Source organism: Oryzias latipes, chromosome 9 (assembly GCF_002234675.1).
Source record: "Oryzias latipes chromosome 9, ASM223467v1".
Lineage (NCBI taxonomy): Eukaryota > Metazoa > Chordata > Actinopteri > Beloniformes > Adrianichthyidae > Oryzias > Oryzias latipes.
The window spans coordinates 31,164,753-31,181,313 of NC_019867.2; the positions used below are offsets into that span (position 1 = coordinate 31,164,753).

Consider the following 16,561-nt stretch of genomic DNA (forward strand, 5'->3'; position numbering starts at 1 on the left):
TAATGAGGGCAATCTCCCACGGCACGCTGTTTGAAAAACACTGGTCTATCCCTTGTGCTATCCTAGGCACTTTAACGTTGGGAGTTGGGTCATCTAGACCCACTAGACAGTGCTCTGAACCGTTTTCTTCAATGATTTGTGATCTTCACTGAAAATGGAAATAACTTGCAGGCCTTTCGTTACCATGTTTTTGTCTTCTAGAAAAATTACTGCGTCATCTGCAAACGGGCTAAGGCGGAACTCAAAATCAAAAACTTTAATCCCTTGAAAATTAGGGTTGTTCAGAATTAAGTATGCTAAGAGTTGAGTACATAGAATGAAAATTTTTGATGATATTGGACATCCTTGGGTTATTCCACACGTTACATTTATTCTGGGTGTTAATTCTGAGTCAACTATGATGTAACTGTAAATTTCAGTATAAAACATTTTTATAATTGAGCAAAAATTTTTTCCAAATCCAAAATGTTCCAGCGTTTGAAATAAAAAGTTATGTTGTACAGAATCAAAGGCTTTGTAATAGTTAATAAAGGAAATTAGACTTTCTGTTTCTAGCATAGATTGATAATCCATCATGTCCAGAATTAATCTAACATTATTACTAATTTTATCATCATCTTCTGTCTTTTGGATATGTTCTTTAATTTGGGTAAAAATCATGTCGCAATTTTCTTTACAGAAACTTGAGCTATATAAAGTTGAGTAAAATAAAAAAGAAAACAGATTTTATTTGCTCTTGGTCTTCAATTAACCTTCCATTTTTGCCTATTTTCATGTTTGTCTACATTTTTTTAATCAATAAAAGTATGTTGTGTTTTTTTCTCCTTCATTCCACTTAGCTCTGGATCTTATAAATGCACCGTTTACTTTTTCCGTATAAATCGTATCAAGTTGTTTTTAGAGCAGAATTAACTCGGCAAGATCTTCTTCTGAAGGATAAAATATTAATCTTTCTGACAATTTCCTTTTGATTTATTTTTCTATTTTTTTACTAAATTTTTACTAATTTCACCTGCTACATGTTTGCTTTTAAATTGAAACCACTCCCACTTCCATTTGTCTTTCATTTCCATTCCCCTGACTTTCAAACAGAGATTTGATTTCCTTAGTAAATATATCATTAAGTAAAAGTTTATTTTTTAAATTTCCACGTGTTGTGAGATGGGTGTGTATTTTTGCATAGTTTTAGGGAAAGGCTAATTAAACAATGGTCAGTAAGTGGAGACACTTCTATTTCACACTTTTCTACAGCTGCAGATAAAGGTTGAGAAATAAGCCAATAATCTATTCTGGATCGCTGGTTCTTGTTTGAAGCACTAATCCATGTATAGTTTATTGAGGTGTTTTTTTTAAATATCCAGTAATCAAGTGTGTTTGTTGACAAACAGAAGTTTCTGATGACATTATTGTGTTGTGGTTGTTGTCCTTTAACGGGTAATCTGAAGTTTGAAGCAATGTTAAAGTCTCCCCCGATAATTATTTTATCTGTAAGTCTCATAACTTGAGACAATAGTCTGGCAGTAGTTCCAATATCTCCACATGAAAAATTCCGTCTGTAGTTTTGGTTGTAATTCCCCTGAAACAGTTATCCATCTTTTTTGGCATTGTCCCAAAGTGAAGGTATTTTGGCAGAAGATATGTGATTTTATTAATGATAAAATTCATTTTTGTTTTGTCTTATCTTGGAAAGATGTTTTGTTGGGTCTAATATCAAACAATATGCAAAAGGACTCTGCTTTTCTTATAAATCTTTTACTAATTTTGGCTAAATTCCATGTTCATAAATGTAAATTTTCTGGTAGAAAACCTTGTTTCACTGTATTCCTTTCTGATTTAAATCAGTATATCAACAGTATTCGAAATTCAGAGAAGCAAAAAGCAATCAGATTATTGTCTGTATGTGATAGTTTCAGTATTTTCTCGTAGAGTTTAACCCCCTGGCTTATTTCTCTCTATTCTTGTTCTTCTGTTTGTTACAGTTGTGTATTTGATATTTGCAGTTGTGTTTTTATTGCATACCTAAAAGTACATCTTTGTAAAATGACATAATGTGCAATAAAGTTTATTTAAAAAAAAAAAAAATAAAAAAATAAAAAAAAATTCCGTCTGTTCTGGCTTCCACAGCGGAACCTCTAGCGTGGTGTTTGCATCCACCCGGACAGGTTTTCGTAACACTCGACCCGCGAGTTTCTGCGCACGCGCTGTCCCGTTATCGGATTTTCCTAATCAAATCTGATTTTGGAAAGGACAGGACCGCCGATGAGGAGCTCTCAGGTACGCACGCGCTCGTGCTCTCTGGGCGGTTCGCGCACTTTAACTGGGAACTCTGTGGTTTAAATCTTCGCGATTTTACAAGATTGAAACTTCACAGGCCGACTCTCTACTCCCGTCTGCCGCCGCTCGGTCTCTTGGAGCTTCCGGTTCACCAGCTGTGGTTTTACAGAGCCACTAGTGATGGGACGATGATACCTTAAGGAGTGTATTGACACACTAAACAAATTGTGTCGGCACTGTATTGATTCTGTTGGTCACCCAATAGTGACCCCTGCAGTAGTAATCCAGTCATTGCAGGTAAAGAAATTCCTTGTTCGTGTAAATGCTAAAACTGAGTTGGTATGTAAAATATAGCAAATTAGAGTAAAAATTCAGAGTTACAATTTTTAACTTATGTGCACATTTGTCAACTTAACTGTTAAATCAGATGAAATAAAAGACAAAAAAGTGATTAGTTATTGAGAAACAAAAGTTTTTGGGGTGTCTTTGCTCCAAGGCCATTTCTCCTCTAACACACCAGCTCCCCAGCCGCATGGTACAGACGATGATGGTGAGCAGAGAGTTTTAAGTGCAAGTTGATGAAGATGTGGGTATATTTCCTGGTTGCATTTCCAATATTGCAAAGGATCTTGGTTTCTGGGTGTGTGTTTCTGCCAGGCAGCGTTGGACTTCAATAACAGAGTCAGCTGTTGCGTTCCTCGTCTTCTGGGTCTCTGTAACCTCTGTATCTAAAGTTTTCCAGAGATTGTGCCCTAAAAAATAGTTAATCATTAGTTTATTATCACATGATATATATCATATCACAAAGTGCCACAGAGATGTATTTTCATAGCTGAACTGGGTTCTGACCCATGTGAAGAGCTAGGCTCTTCTTCTCTTGGCTCCTCATTTCTTCTGCACATTCTGACTGCAGTCTCTTCACCGCTTCACTTGCCTTTTGCTGACTAACAAATCCATTCTTTTTAAATCTGGGATCTAACAGAGTTGCCAGAGTCATCACACTGAGAGATTCCAGGTTTTCAGCCAGCCGAGCAGCTGTTTTTGTCACTGTTGTGGCCTGACGTTGAAGCTCAATGAGGAGCATTCTCATCATGGGAATGACCTTTGACCCAGAGACCCTTTTTTCCTCTTGTAGCTTGGTCAAAAGGAGCAAGAACCCTGAGCATCTCTTCAATGATCTGACATCCTTCTGGAGTCAGTGGAGTGATGTCAGGTTCTAATGAGGCCAGTGACACCCAGACTGCCTCCTTCTGCTCAGTCATTCTCTCAAACATTTGGTAGGTTCTGTTCCATCGTGTTGGCACCTCGTTTATTCATTTATGGCCCGGTGTTCCCAGCTGTTGCTGTATTTGAGTGAGCTTCTCTTTAGCAGTCACGCTCCATCGAAAGTATGTCCCAATGTGTCGTGTTTTGTTGTGTATTTCAGTCATTGTTGGGATTTGATCACATGATTTTCTCACAATTAAATTCAGGGAATGGGCTATACAAATGGTTTGCCGTATTTGCAGCATTCGAGCACATGCAGCCGTGTTTGCTGCTGCATCAGTGACAAGACACCTGACCTTTCCTGCTATGCCCCACTCCTCCATGAGGCTCCTTTTAACCGTTACAATGTTTTCTGCAGTGTGTTTCTGAGGAAAATGCTGCACTGCCAAGACTGATGAATGGAGTTCATGGCTTTCTGTGTCCACATAGTGGCCAGTAACGGCTAGATATGCCTCCATATTCATAGACGTCCACATATCAGCTGTTAATAACAGCAACGGAACTCTGGAGATCCTTTTTGGTTTTCTCCTTTTCCTCCTCATATCTCTGGCTCACCAAGTCCTTGATGGTCTGAAAATAACCATACAAATACTGTTACACCAATAAAATATAGTTATATAGTTAGTACAAACATATAATAAAAATCCTTAAACATACCTTCCTGCTTGGTAGAGCATAGGAGGGTACAAGAAGCTTCAGGAGCTCCCTGAATCCTGACAGTCTGTGATGATCATATTGACCACTGCCTCATCCACTGCAAGCCAATAGGAACTATTTTGTCAAAAGCTTAATAAAAGGACTGTAATTTTTACAAACTATATCAAATAGTCATAAGATGACATGGTGGTGTAGTGGTTAGCACTGTCGCCTCACAGCAAGAGGGTTGGAGGTTCGATACCAGGCGTGGAGCCTGTCTGTTTGCATGCATGTTTATTTTTTAGCACAATTTTTAGAGAGAATTTCAACATACCTGGGGTATTCTCACGAGTATCTGCCAATTCTTCATTGCCATGCCGAGCTCTATAATGCCTCAGCATTGATGAAGTGCTCTTATTGATATAAGATAGCTCTGTGGAGCAGAGCCGACACTTCACCTACAATAACATAAAAAGTTAATTTATCTGAAAACAATTCAAACCTTTTACCAGAACATTGCATTCACTTGTTATAAAAAATAGACACCATATCTCATGATTACGGATAAGGATCTCATAATTAAATGATAACATGAATAAAGCAACTGTAAGGCTCTTTAACTGACTATCATATGTATCAGTGAGTGCAATGCGCCACCGTAAAAAACAGTATATAAAGGAGAAAAAGATTTACCTTGTTTGGCGTCACGAGATCAAAATTATTCCACACCGGGGAAAACTTCCTAGGACGATCCATGATCAAGCAAAACTCCATCCGACAAACCCACGACATGTTGATACAGTTTGTGTCCTTATAAACACACGTTGGCGCGGCACATCCAAACGATACAGTTCCTGCATCGGTCATGTGATTCTTTCTTAAAGCAATACACGCACCAATATGAGGTTTCCCTCTTGAGCTCTCGGCACAGTGCTGATGCACCAGTGTCGCTCGTCCCATCACTAACTGCTGACGGAGGAAAACGTTCATGACCGACATCTGAAGCTCCTCTGTTACGTAGAGGAGGAGAAAGAGAGGAGGACGAGTGGAAAGGCTTTTGGTCCTGACAACATACATGTAGAGGGATGGAAGTAGAGATTCAGACCAAATCATGGAGGAGGAGAGTACTGAGGATGTCCAGCGCTTTGAGCGTCTGGAGAAACGTCGAGAAATCGAATTCATTATAACAAAAATACAGATATTTATCTAACCCAGTTAAGCTAATCTGTCATCAATTGATAGATTGAAAATAAATAAATAAAAGAAGATAAATATTTGCTGCCAGGTGAGGATTTCAGAAACTGCTGATCTACTGGGATTTTCACCCACAACCATCTCTAGGGTTTACAGAGAATGGTCCAAAAAGAGAAAATATCCAGAGAGCAGCAGTTTTGTGGTCAGAAATGTCTTGTTGATGCTAGAGGTCAGAGGTCAGACTGGTTCCAGCTGATAGAAAGACAACAGGAACTCAAAGAACCACTGGTTCCAACCGAGGTCTGCAGAAGAGCATCTCTGAAAGAACAACACGTCCAACCTGGAGGCAGATGGACTACAGCAGCAGAAGACCACACCGGGTACCACTGCTGTCAGCCAAGAACAGGAACCTGAGGCTACAATTCACACAGAATCACCAAAACTGGACCATGGAAGATGGAAAAACATTGTCTGGTCTGATGAGTCTCCATTTCTGCTGCCACATTCAGATGGTAGGGTCAGAATTTGGCCTCAACAACATGAAAGCATGGATCCATCCTGCCTTGTTTCAACGGTTCAGGCTGGTGGTGGTGGTGTCATGGTGTGGTGTATTATCTTGGCTCACTTTGGAACTCTTAGTACCAGTTAAGCATTGTTCCAACACCACAGACTACCCCGGTGATGATGTTGGTGAAAAGATGTTGAGGTTGGAGCTACCGGGAAAAGACGTCCACAGGAAGGTCAAAGAAGAGGTTCATGGATGAGAGGAGCAGGACATGAGGGTGGATGGTGAGGAGGATGAAGAAGGATTTGCTGTGGCAGCCTCCTTCCATGGAGAATATCGCATATCATTAATATTCTCAGCACACATCAAACACCTCCCTGACTGTGAAGCAGCAGTGAGAACAATTCATGGATTATTTCTGCCCCCATGTAAGAGACAACCAAGGCCGTTCCCACCTGGCAACACAAACTAACTACAACACATATTCCTCCAGTTTCTCGTTGAATAAAAAAAAATATTAGTAAAACTTTTCACTATTTTCTGTTGAGCGTTCCAAACTTTTACTTTCTTCAAAGCAGTTCAAACACTTTGAGATTTAGAATCATTTCTCCTGGGATTTTAATTTGGGACGGGCGATGAATCGGTTCCAGTACAGATATTGGCTGATATTTGCGTAACTTGAGTTTATCGTTCCGATAATAAGAAATCTACCGATAATCTTCTGTTTTCAGACGCACTTTATTCTTGAAATGTGTACTTTTTCCTAATAGTTTAGGAAGCTTCTGTTTAAAGTAATTGTAAGTAATAGACTGTTTTCAGGTAAATGTTATTTTTGTCATTTTCAAATCAATCTCCATTTTAAGCATATTTTAAAGTAAATGATAACTGCCATGAATAAAAAAATAAATAGAGCATTGATTGTGTTTTTTTTTTTTTTTGGACGTTTCTCCATCTTCCTCCTCAGGATGGAGCTTCCATCTCTTCTTCAGGAGCTTCACCTTTCTTCCTCAGAGAAGCTCCTCCCCTCCTCTGACGTCCCTCCAATCACAGAGCTTCTAGCCCGTCTGCAGGAAAAGCTTGTTGCTGCAGCTAATAAAGCACCAGAATCTCGCATGCTGATTGGCCAGCTGGAGCAGCTTTTCCTAACAGCAGATCCTGGTTGGCTCTTTTCTCCGATCTCAACTCAGGAAGACCGAGCTGAGTTTGCCCGCCTGATCAGGGCTCTGATTGGCTGCGCAGCTCTGCCCCTCTGCAGCGATGACTGCAGCTCTCTGAGCGCTGCAGCCTATCAGAGCGTGCCGAGCCAGGCCATGGCGGTGTGCTCCGCCCTCACAGCATTACTGGAAAACTATGGGAAAGGGGGAGGAGTCAAAGGACCTGCAGCACAGCTGTTGCATACTCTTGCTCCGCCCATCTGCGTGTTTGCCGTCACACATTTCCAGGTGAGCTGATGAAGCGTCCAGCCGGAGGCTCTGAAGCCGCGTCACTCACGCCAGTTGTCTTTGGTTTTCAGGAACAGGCATGGACCTCCTCCTCCTCCAGGGACGGGGCCCGGCGCCTACAAGTGGCGCTCCTAAAGGCGGGGGGCTGGAAAGACTCCGCCCACCTCTTAATGGGGGGCAAAGAGGAGGACCACAGAGGAATTCTGGGAGGAGTTCTGGACATCCTGCAGCCTCAGATGAGCAAGTGAGACTTTGGAGAAGTAACTGTAACTAACAGCTGATAAAGGAGTAAAGTTTCCTCAGACAGACACAGCTGGAATAATATTAGTCTAAATATTCAGGGAAATGATTCACAAACATCTCTACTAATACACTTTCATCACTAGCTCCAAAAAAACAAAAAATGCATTTGATTTAGAATGAAATCATTAAAATAAACAGAATCGAGTAGAACTTTACTGTTGAAAGAAATGAACTTTATTTATGTAGCATTTTACAGCAACATCAAACACCAGGGAACCAAAGTGCTTTACATGAAGAGAAGAATTAACAGAAAAGAGTTGAGTTGTGCTGAAAAGTCTACTTTTTATATAAAAATTAGACTTTGATGAATTTAGTGCTTAGCAAACATCAAAGCCAGAGAAATAGATCAAAGTGTCATCTGCAATAAACGAATTTCAGAGCTTTAACAGAATTATGAGAGATTAAACAATTAAATGTGAATGGAACAAAGAAGGGCCCAACAATAAATCTTGTGGTACACCTTTATTTAAAACGCACAATGGTCTGAAGTCTAAAAGCAAAAGTTGGGTCAAATGCGTTTGTTTCCATTAATATTTGGACATTTGTTTGGATTTTGAATTCAAAATAGTATGTCATCTTAAGTTTTAAACAGGATCCTATTTCGTCTAACGATACTTAAGGATTTGAATGTTTCTTAAATCTCATCTTAATGTTTTTGTCTTTTGTGAGATTTTTGTAAAAGTGTATTCAGACTGGACACATTTGGTTCACTCAACAAACTGAGAGTTTGGAAACAAACAGACTGAGCTTCGGTTTGCTCAGAGTTTTCTCCGCCTGAATACAATCTGTCCTCGGAGCGGAACAACTGGACCAAAACGGCCACCGTAGCCGGTGGTCACATGATGGAAACACAGTCAGAATGTGGCAGCAGATGAACCGCGGACAATCCAACGATTGTCGTGTCATCAAACTGTTTATTTGTTAGAACCTTTATTTTAACACCCCTGAAAACGCTTCTTACACGCTTTTCTGTGTCTCGTTGTGCAGAATTCTGTTAAACCAATGCCGAAACACAACAACGGTGAGACAGCAGCACATTCAAATGTGATCAGATGAATTTAGACTCATCAAAACAATTTATAACACGACACGTCTTCTCACTGTTTTCCCGACAATCTACATGTCACAAACACTTATCAGTGAACCGTCTTAGCCGTCTTCTTGCCAGTACCCGCCTTGCAGCACGCCTCCGCCGTACCAAAAAGTGAGTACGAGAGCTGATACAGGCGTTCAAAACCTCTGAGCGAAATATAAAGTTTGAAGGAACTCAAAACGCAGGACTTTTGTAATTTCTGCCTCTAGTTGCTTAGCCCCGCCCTTGTAATTCCCGACCAATGAGTGAAGAGATCTTTAGTCATGTGGTTTTGTTTACAAACTTTAGTCCGAAACAGGAAAGTCAATTTGACGGCAGTCTGAATACAGACCAAACACACGGTTTAGGACGCAGTCCGGACCAAACTAAGGGGACCTGGTCTGGACCAAACTAAGGGGACCTGTTCTGGACCAAACTAAGGGGACCTGGTCTGGACCAAACTAAGGGGACCTGTTCTGGACCAAACTAAGGGGACCTGGTCTGGACCAAACTGAGGGGACCTGGTCTGGACCAAACTGAGGGGACCTGGTCTGGACCAAACTAAGGGGACCTGTTCTGGACCAAACTAAGGGGACCTGTTCTGGAACAAACTAAGGGGAGCTGGTCTGGATCAAACTAAGGGGACCTGTTCTGGATCAAACTAAGGGGACCTGGTCTGGATCAAACTGAGGGGACCTGTTCTGGCCCAAACTAAGGGGACCTGGTCTGGACCAAACTAAGGGGACCTGGTCTGGATCAAACTAAGGGGACCTGGTCTGGATCAAACTAAGGGGACCTGTTCTGGACCAAACTAAGGGGACCTGGTCTGGATCAAACTAAGGGGACCTGTTCTGGATCAAACTAAGGGGACCTGATCTGGACCAGATGGTTTTCCCAGTCTGATTACACCCTAATTTACCTCTTGTGTGTGTTGCAGGGATTCGTGGCAGCGCTGTGAGGCGGTGAAGCTTGTGTTCGCCTGGACTCTCCTGCAGGTCCGTTTTCCCTTGTCAGTTCTAAAACAATGGTTCTACACACACACACACACACACACATTCACACAGATCTATGCAGATCTATGCATGTGTTACAACCACGCCGCCTCACACATTTTTTCAGCAGCCTTCTGGCTAGTTAGGGCACTCCCAGATGTTACAAGAAAGTTTGTTCACATCCAGCTATGTTTGTCTAAAAAATAGACTGCATCCACTGCTGCCTGCTTTGAATGTCCATAAGGTGATAAAAAGAAACAACTCCTTCCTACTCTGAATCAGTTTACCCTGAAGGTGACAGCCACTAAGCTACATTGTCTTAAAAACAAGATGTATTTGGGTATCATGGTGGTCAGGTGTGGTACAGGGGTAGAACGGTCAACCTCTGATTGGATAATTGCTCTTTCAGTTCCCGCCTTACCCGGCAAAGTTCCCTTGGGCAAGACACTGAACCCCACTTTGGTCCTGGTCGTTGTCGGTTGCTGCCAGTGTAAACGCGATTAGTGTCCAGTTTTCTGTTAAGTCGATGTTCAGACGCCATCAGAGGTCCTGCACCACATAATGTGCGTCTGGCAGCAGCGCTTCAGGCCTCGCAGCACGTCCAGAGTTGAAATATCTGAACTTTGAAAAAAATTTGCGTCGTGTCAACCAATCGATGTGTGTGACGTGATCAGAGGGTGGAGTCCACAGCCAACGTGATCATTCTCCTCCTGAACTTTGATATTTCTCTTATTATTATGGAGACAATAAATAAATGTTTTTGGACTAATGCGGGACAGCAGGTCGTCAAACTGGGTCACAGAGAGACGAAGTTGGCCATTTGAACGCCGCTCCTGCAGTAGACGCTGAGACTCACCGTACAGAAGAGTCTCTGAATGATGTCATGACCCCAGACTTGAGGACGGGTTTACCGAAGTTTTGGTAGAACCCTTGGCGGTAGCTCCTTGGACAGGCGTCCAGCAGTGAGTCTGACGCCCGTTGACAGAGAGGCGGCGGATGCTGTTTTGACCCGCGGCAGCGTCCGGTTTGAATGGAGCTCCAGGCAGCAGCGTTTGGTCTTTGGGGAACACCGTCCTGTTTTTTTCCCTCCTACGCTCCTCAAACACACCTCCTGTCATGATCAGGCTGCGGCAGAACCTGACGATGATCTGCATCAGGTGGGATTGAGCGGCCAACATGAGAAACCTGCAGGGCGGGGTTCCTCAGGGACCAGGATTAGGAAACCCACATCTTAAAGTTCTACAGTTGATCAAATAAACTTTGCTTTTTCAGGTGACCCGCCCCTCTCTGTCTCCGCACCTCCATCGCCTGCTGCCCCCCTCCCTCCTCCTAAATGATGACTACAGGCCAGAGAACTGCATGCTGGGAGTTCGCTGTCTTCACCACATCGTTCTCCACACAGTACGACGACCAATCACTCAGCCAAATGTGGGAATGATATCAGAAAGATTGTCGGTGAAAACGCGGAAAAACAGCCGAGATAAGAAATGGCTTTGATCCAAAGGTCAGCAAAGGTCGTGGAGAGCTGCTGTCCTCACAGTGGGCCACTGACCGAGGTCTTCTGAACCAAAACTGCTGATTTTAAAGAGGCTAAAAGCAAACGGCGGATGAGCCAAACAAGGATCTTTGATTAAAGTGATAGATGAAGATGAGGAAGATGTTGCTGATGAAGATGAGGAAGATGTTGCTGATGAAGATGAGGAAGATGTTGCTGATGAAGATGAGGAAGATGTTGCTGATGAAGATGAGGAAGATGTTGCTGATGAAGATGAGGAAGATGTTGCTGATGAAGATGAGGAAGATGTTGCTGATGAAGATGAGGAAGATGTTGCTGATGAAGATGAGGAAGATGTTGCTGATGAAGATGAGGAAGATGTTGCTGATGAAGATGAGGAAGATGTTGCTGATGAAGATGAGGAAGATGTTGCTGATGAAGGTGCGTTTGTGTTCAGGCAGCTGCAGATCTTCGTCACTTTAACCAAGCAGAGGTGGTGTACCAGGCTCTGTTCAAGCATCTCTACACCAACCAGGCAGCTGTGATCCAGGTAACACACGTGCACACGCACGTGCACGGCTTCAAACACACCTATAGTCTGCAGCTGACAGCCCCCCCACCCCCACCCCCACAGCTCAGCCTCTCCTGCCTCCTGGACCTCCTGCTGGTACTGGAGAAGTCCCCCTCCTCTCCTGATCTCCCCCCCTCTCGCAGGAAACCCTGTCGCCATGACGACGTCCTGCGCTTAGTTCTGACTCACATGGAGGCGGAGCACAAGGTGGCGCTGCGGCGCGTCTACGCCTCGGCTCTCCCTCTTTACGTCGACAGGTGGGTTTCTGTTCTGGATCCTCAGATCTGTTTTTCATGAAGCAAACTTTGAACATTTAAAATACAAAAAAAAAATTCAAATTCCAGAATTTAAAAAGCCAAAAAATATGAAAATGATACGAAAAAAATCCAGAAAGGCAAAAATTCAGTCTGATGACAATTTTATGTTGGGAAGAAGGATTTGCTGCTTTTCCTGCTAAAAGTTTCAGGTCGGGTCCGTTTGACCTGCTGTTATTTTTGGGACGACCCAAAAATAACAGCAGGTCAGCAGCTAAACAGGTAAAAAACCCGCTAACGTCACGGTTTTGCGTCCAGGATGGGCGTGGCCGTGTGCAGACACCTGCAGCGGGTGGAGCGGGTGGTCCTGGGATATCTACAAATCAGCGATCCGCCCGAGGAGACGAGTCGTCTGAAGGTTCTGGACGCGCTGCAGAAGACGATCAAAGCGGCGTGGCCACGGTGAACACACACGTGCACGCACACACACACGTGCACACACTTCAGGTTGGTTCCGGACTCCATCCACATTTCAGCTGCGTCTCCTCAGGATGGAGGCTCGCGCCGACGCCTTGCTGCTCCGCCTGCTGCGCCTGCTGGTGGACGTCTCCTCAGACCGCCAGCTGGGAGAATCGGTCCGACAGGAACTGATGGATCAGACCGCCGCCTCCATCCGGCTGCTGGACGCCTGCTCGCACGGACGCGTGCAGGTGAGTCACCTGAGCCCATCAGAGGGTTGGTCCTTATCATGAGGTCACGTGACATAAAAGTGGACATCTGGACACATTGATCCACGCGGCCTTTACTGCACGAGTATCAACTATTGATCAGGAACATTATTGATCTGCTTTAAGGGAACACCAAACCAGATTAGTTAGATCGATTATCTGGTCATCGGCATTTTGACCACTTTGTTCCAGATCAGTCAGGATTTTCCTTTGAAGTACGTTGAGAAAATAAACCAGAGGGGGAAAATCTGCAGGTGAACCAATAAATAAATAAATAAACTTGAGGATGTGATTAAAACAACAGTTTAGGGTTGAATCGTTTGACATTCATTGAAGGACATCTATAGGGAAAACCATTTCTCTTTTAATAAAAACACACTCATTTAATCGATTTCTTGAACAGTGAGGCTGCGGCGAGGAGCAGACAACCCCAATCCACCTGCTCCTCGCCACAGCCTGACTGTTAAAAATGTGCAGACGTCCTGCAGACATCCTCTGTGCGTTTGCGGATCACGTGCACACCCGGTGCGTGCGGTCAGCCAGTACTCGCACCTCACTAACGACTAGAGTGCGACGTGAGAACGGCGTACGACAGCATCCCCCGTCACACGTTATCCCCACGCTTGCCACACACACAGCAATGGTACGTTCCGTTGTCACAACGTCCCTTGAGGGTCGTACGGCCGCCTCAGGGGAACTGTGGGACGCTCCTCTCTGTGACCCTCTACAGGCCTCAAAAACCTACAAAAACACCTGGGCAGGTACCCCCCCCCCCCCCCCCCCCACACACACACACACACAGGTGCATGCGACTACGACCTAAAACAGGAAGTTATTCCCTCTGAGCAGAACTGCTGTTGATTGGTGTAATTCAACAGACGAATCCAGGTGTGATGTCACCCATGTCCAGGGCTCGACATAGCCATTTGTCCGCTGGCCCGGTCCTGTTTTTCGAGCAGTACGGACCACAAGACTTTATTTTTTACTTGTCCGCTCGGGCCACTAAAATATCTAACAATTAATGCATTTTTCACCTTTTTCAATAAAGTATATTTTGCGAAAACGTGTAGATTTACCTCGTCTTTATAATTCACTTTTTCTGCTAGTCCTGTGTTCAGACTTCAAGGGTTTCTATGGGAAACCTTTGATCACTTCTCCTCCTCTCCCGCCTGCGCGCGCGGCTGTCACTGCCGAGCACCACGCGGCACGCGCTCACTCAATTTTTTTTTCCAAACTTTATTGAATGTAACAATTCAATACTAAACAATGTTAAACAGCAACAACGAAGGAACAAGCCAGTGGGTTATTATTACATTTTAGGCAGATATATTTAAACTGACACACATATCAGCGCGCCCCCTGGTGGTTTTTCACCACGATGATCATAAATCCGACACCGTCACTGAAGAGACACTGAAGCATGTCAGAGATGTGGAAGACATGGCAGGAATAGATAGGAATATGTTAGATGGAGTGACGGGTGGAATTAGTAGTATGGACAGCAAGATATTTAATGAATGCATTGAAGATGAAACTGTATCCACTAAGCTTTAAGCTGAATGTCAAAGAATCAAAGGCAACTCCAAATACCTGAATCTCAGACTCAAATGGAGTATAAGGTCAAACTACTTAATTTTGTTTTTCTTTACAACACTGTAAGCAGTAAGTATTTCTAGTTAGCTGAATGATCTCAGTAATTTAATTGTATTTAATTTTTCAATTATTTAATTTAATTAGGTAACTAAAGTAACTAAAAAGTAAATGTAACTTTGCAACAGTAACAAAAAGCAGAACCTTAAGGCAGTCAGGGCAAAAAAGTCAATAAAACTTCTTAACTATTGATTAGGAACAAATGTGAAATAGCAGTGATTAGAAGCAGCATGAAAACTTCTTAACTAGTGTTTCCTACTACACTGCAGTGCTCTCTTCAAAACATCTGAAACAGACTAGAGCAGATTTAAGTTTGATATGGTCTATTTTTAGTCATTGAAAAGTGTAGAAATAAATGCTAGATGTCACCAGAATGCACCAAATTGCACCATATTAAAATTTTCCGGGGGGGCATGCCCCCGGACCCCCCTAAAGTTGCAAGCACCTGCGGAGCGGCGGGTCTTGCTGTGCGCGGTGTCGGGCCAGTAACTTTCAAAAACTACTGGCCCTGTGGGCCAGTGCAAATTTCTGGGCTATGTCAACCCCTGCCCATAGACGATGCCTTTACCTGTCACAATGGCGACAGTCGTTGCCATAGATACGATGACCAATCACCGTTGACGGGTTTCGAGATGACGGCGCCCGTATGAGGGAGCAATGGAACTTCCTAATGGAGAAGGGAGGAGTTAAGCTGTCAGCAGCCTATGTGTGATTCTGAAGCTGCAGGAATCAAAGCGTTTGAGCGCCTCTGCTTTGAGGCAGAGCTACTTCCTGCCTCACCGTCTGATGTCAGAGCCAAACATGAAACGGACAAACGCTACATCCATGTCCCATGAAACGGCAAGCGAGGACATGTGACAAAAAACAACTCTGAGTCTGTTTGGTCTCCAGTCCAAGTGGTTTAGCGGGACGTTTGAGAGAATCCTGTCTTTTCACTTCCTGTCCTGCCAGCACGCCGCACTGACTCTCTGCTGTGTCTCAGCTTCTCCTCCAGCAGGTCGACAGCAGCTGCTGCAGCTCAGACGTCCTCTGTTGCCTGGCAACAGTGATGCTGCAGGACCGCCAGGACACCGGTGTGAAACTTGAAGAGCGGACCCTGGCCCCCTGAAACGCACGGCGTTGGAGGCGGGGCCACAGACTGCACAGGTGGCTTTAAAATAGTTGTGGACATTTGGACATCTTGCTCGTCTACCTCTAGTCCCACGAGGATCAAGACTCTGCAGATGTTCTGACCCACGAACTGCTGCAGAGGAAATCAGGGAGGGGTCATCACCGGAGTGTCAGCAGGTCCGGTCTGTGGTTCCGAACCGCTGAGCTCTGCTGCTGCTTCTTCAGACGGCAGCGCTGAAAAACACAGACAGCTCCTAAGGGGGCGGAGTTTCTGAACATCAGAGTATTTGACGTTTGGCCTGTTTGGCAGAACACGTCTGTGAGTTTTTATAAAAAATATTAAAATGTTTCCCTTCAGATGTTTCTGTCACAGGATTTTCTTCAACCTTCAGTTGTTCTAGAAACATAAACCCACTGGAGGATCACCGTTACCACCTTTTTTCTTCCTTTAGTCTCTTCCAATAAATGTGAGCAGTTTAACAGGAAATTGAATTAAAAATTACTTATTAAATTGCAAAGTTTTGTTTTCCTTTAGTTGACTTTAGCTGTTAGCATTCACATGTATTTTAAGTCTCACTCAAATCATCTTCTGATCTGTTCCCAGCCGTCTTTTAATTACAATGATACCATTTTCAGCCAAAATCCCAAAACCTGCGTCTTTTTCTAGGACATAGTTTCTGCAGAGCAGCAAGAGTTCATTAGAGTTGTGGGCGGGACAGGAGTAAGCCTGACCCAATTTCCCATCATCCGTTTGTGACACTCTCCCTCTAGCTTACAGCCCCTCTAGGCTGATTTCCACGGCCGTCGGCGGTCTGTTGGCGGTACGCATGCAGTCCGTCTGCGCTGCGTCTCGTTGACACATAAAAATAGAGCCGCATTAATCAATTCGTGGCCTCCGTCATGTCTGCGTTCCACGTTCGTCCCTCGGCACCGAAACACAAGCTTTACGTTCTACTTCCAGTCCGCTAACGCATCAACTTCATGTCAAAAAGTCGGGAATCTGAACGGGTCCAAGTTTCAAAATGAACACTCCCATTGTACTTTCAAAATAAAAGGTTCTTTCGTGTTT

At 43.9% G+C, this 16,561-nt stretch overlaps 2 protein-coding genes and 1 long non-coding RNA gene across 4 annotated transcripts in view; 1 reads left to right on the forward strand and 2 right to left on the reverse strand.

Annotated features, from left to right (window-relative positions):
* Nucleotides 1-2,142: 2,142 nt before the first annotated feature.
* Nucleotides 2,143-15,848, forward strand: tti2 (TELO2 interacting protein 2). Of its 2 annotated transcripts, none has more exons than XM_004072832.4 (10): nt 2,143-2,274; nt 6,840-7,317; nt 7,389-7,561; nt 9,630-9,687; nt 10,957-11,085; nt 11,637-11,729; nt 11,814-12,007; nt 12,323-12,466; nt 12,555-12,714; nt 15,365-15,848. In XM_004072832.4, the coding sequence occupies exons 2-10, from the start codon at nt 6,841-6,843 to the stop codon at nt 15,488-15,490; spliced, it is 1,554 nt and encodes a 517-aa protein (XP_004072880.1). In that variant the 5' UTR covers nt 2,143-2,274; nt 6,840; the 3' UTR covers nt 15,491-15,848. The 2 variants fall into 2 exon arrangements, with proteins under 2 accessions (XP_004072880.1, XP_020561987.1); XM_020706328.2 differs by lacking the exon at nt 2,143-2,274 and adding an exon at nt 2,309-2,571.
* On the reverse strand, nt 2,582-5,654 carry LOC105354822. Its single transcript, XR_909380.3, has 3 exons — nt 4,870-5,654; nt 4,198-4,634; nt 2,582-4,110 (listed from the first exon to the last, which is right to left on the reverse strand). It is a non-coding gene; the product is annotated as an uncharacterized LOC105354822 (long non-coding RNA).
* The window catches only part of LOC101172418 (centriolin), a 42,318-nt gene continuing 41,373 nt past the window's right edge, over nt 15,617-16,561 (reverse strand). Inside the window, exon 14 of the mRNA XM_011479714.3 lies at nt 15,617-15,726. Within this exon, the coding sequence (XP_011478016.1) occupies nt 15,652-15,726 (75 nt within the window). The 3' untranslated portion in view covers nt 15,617-15,651. The remainder of the gene's footprint in view (nt 15,727-16,561) is intronic.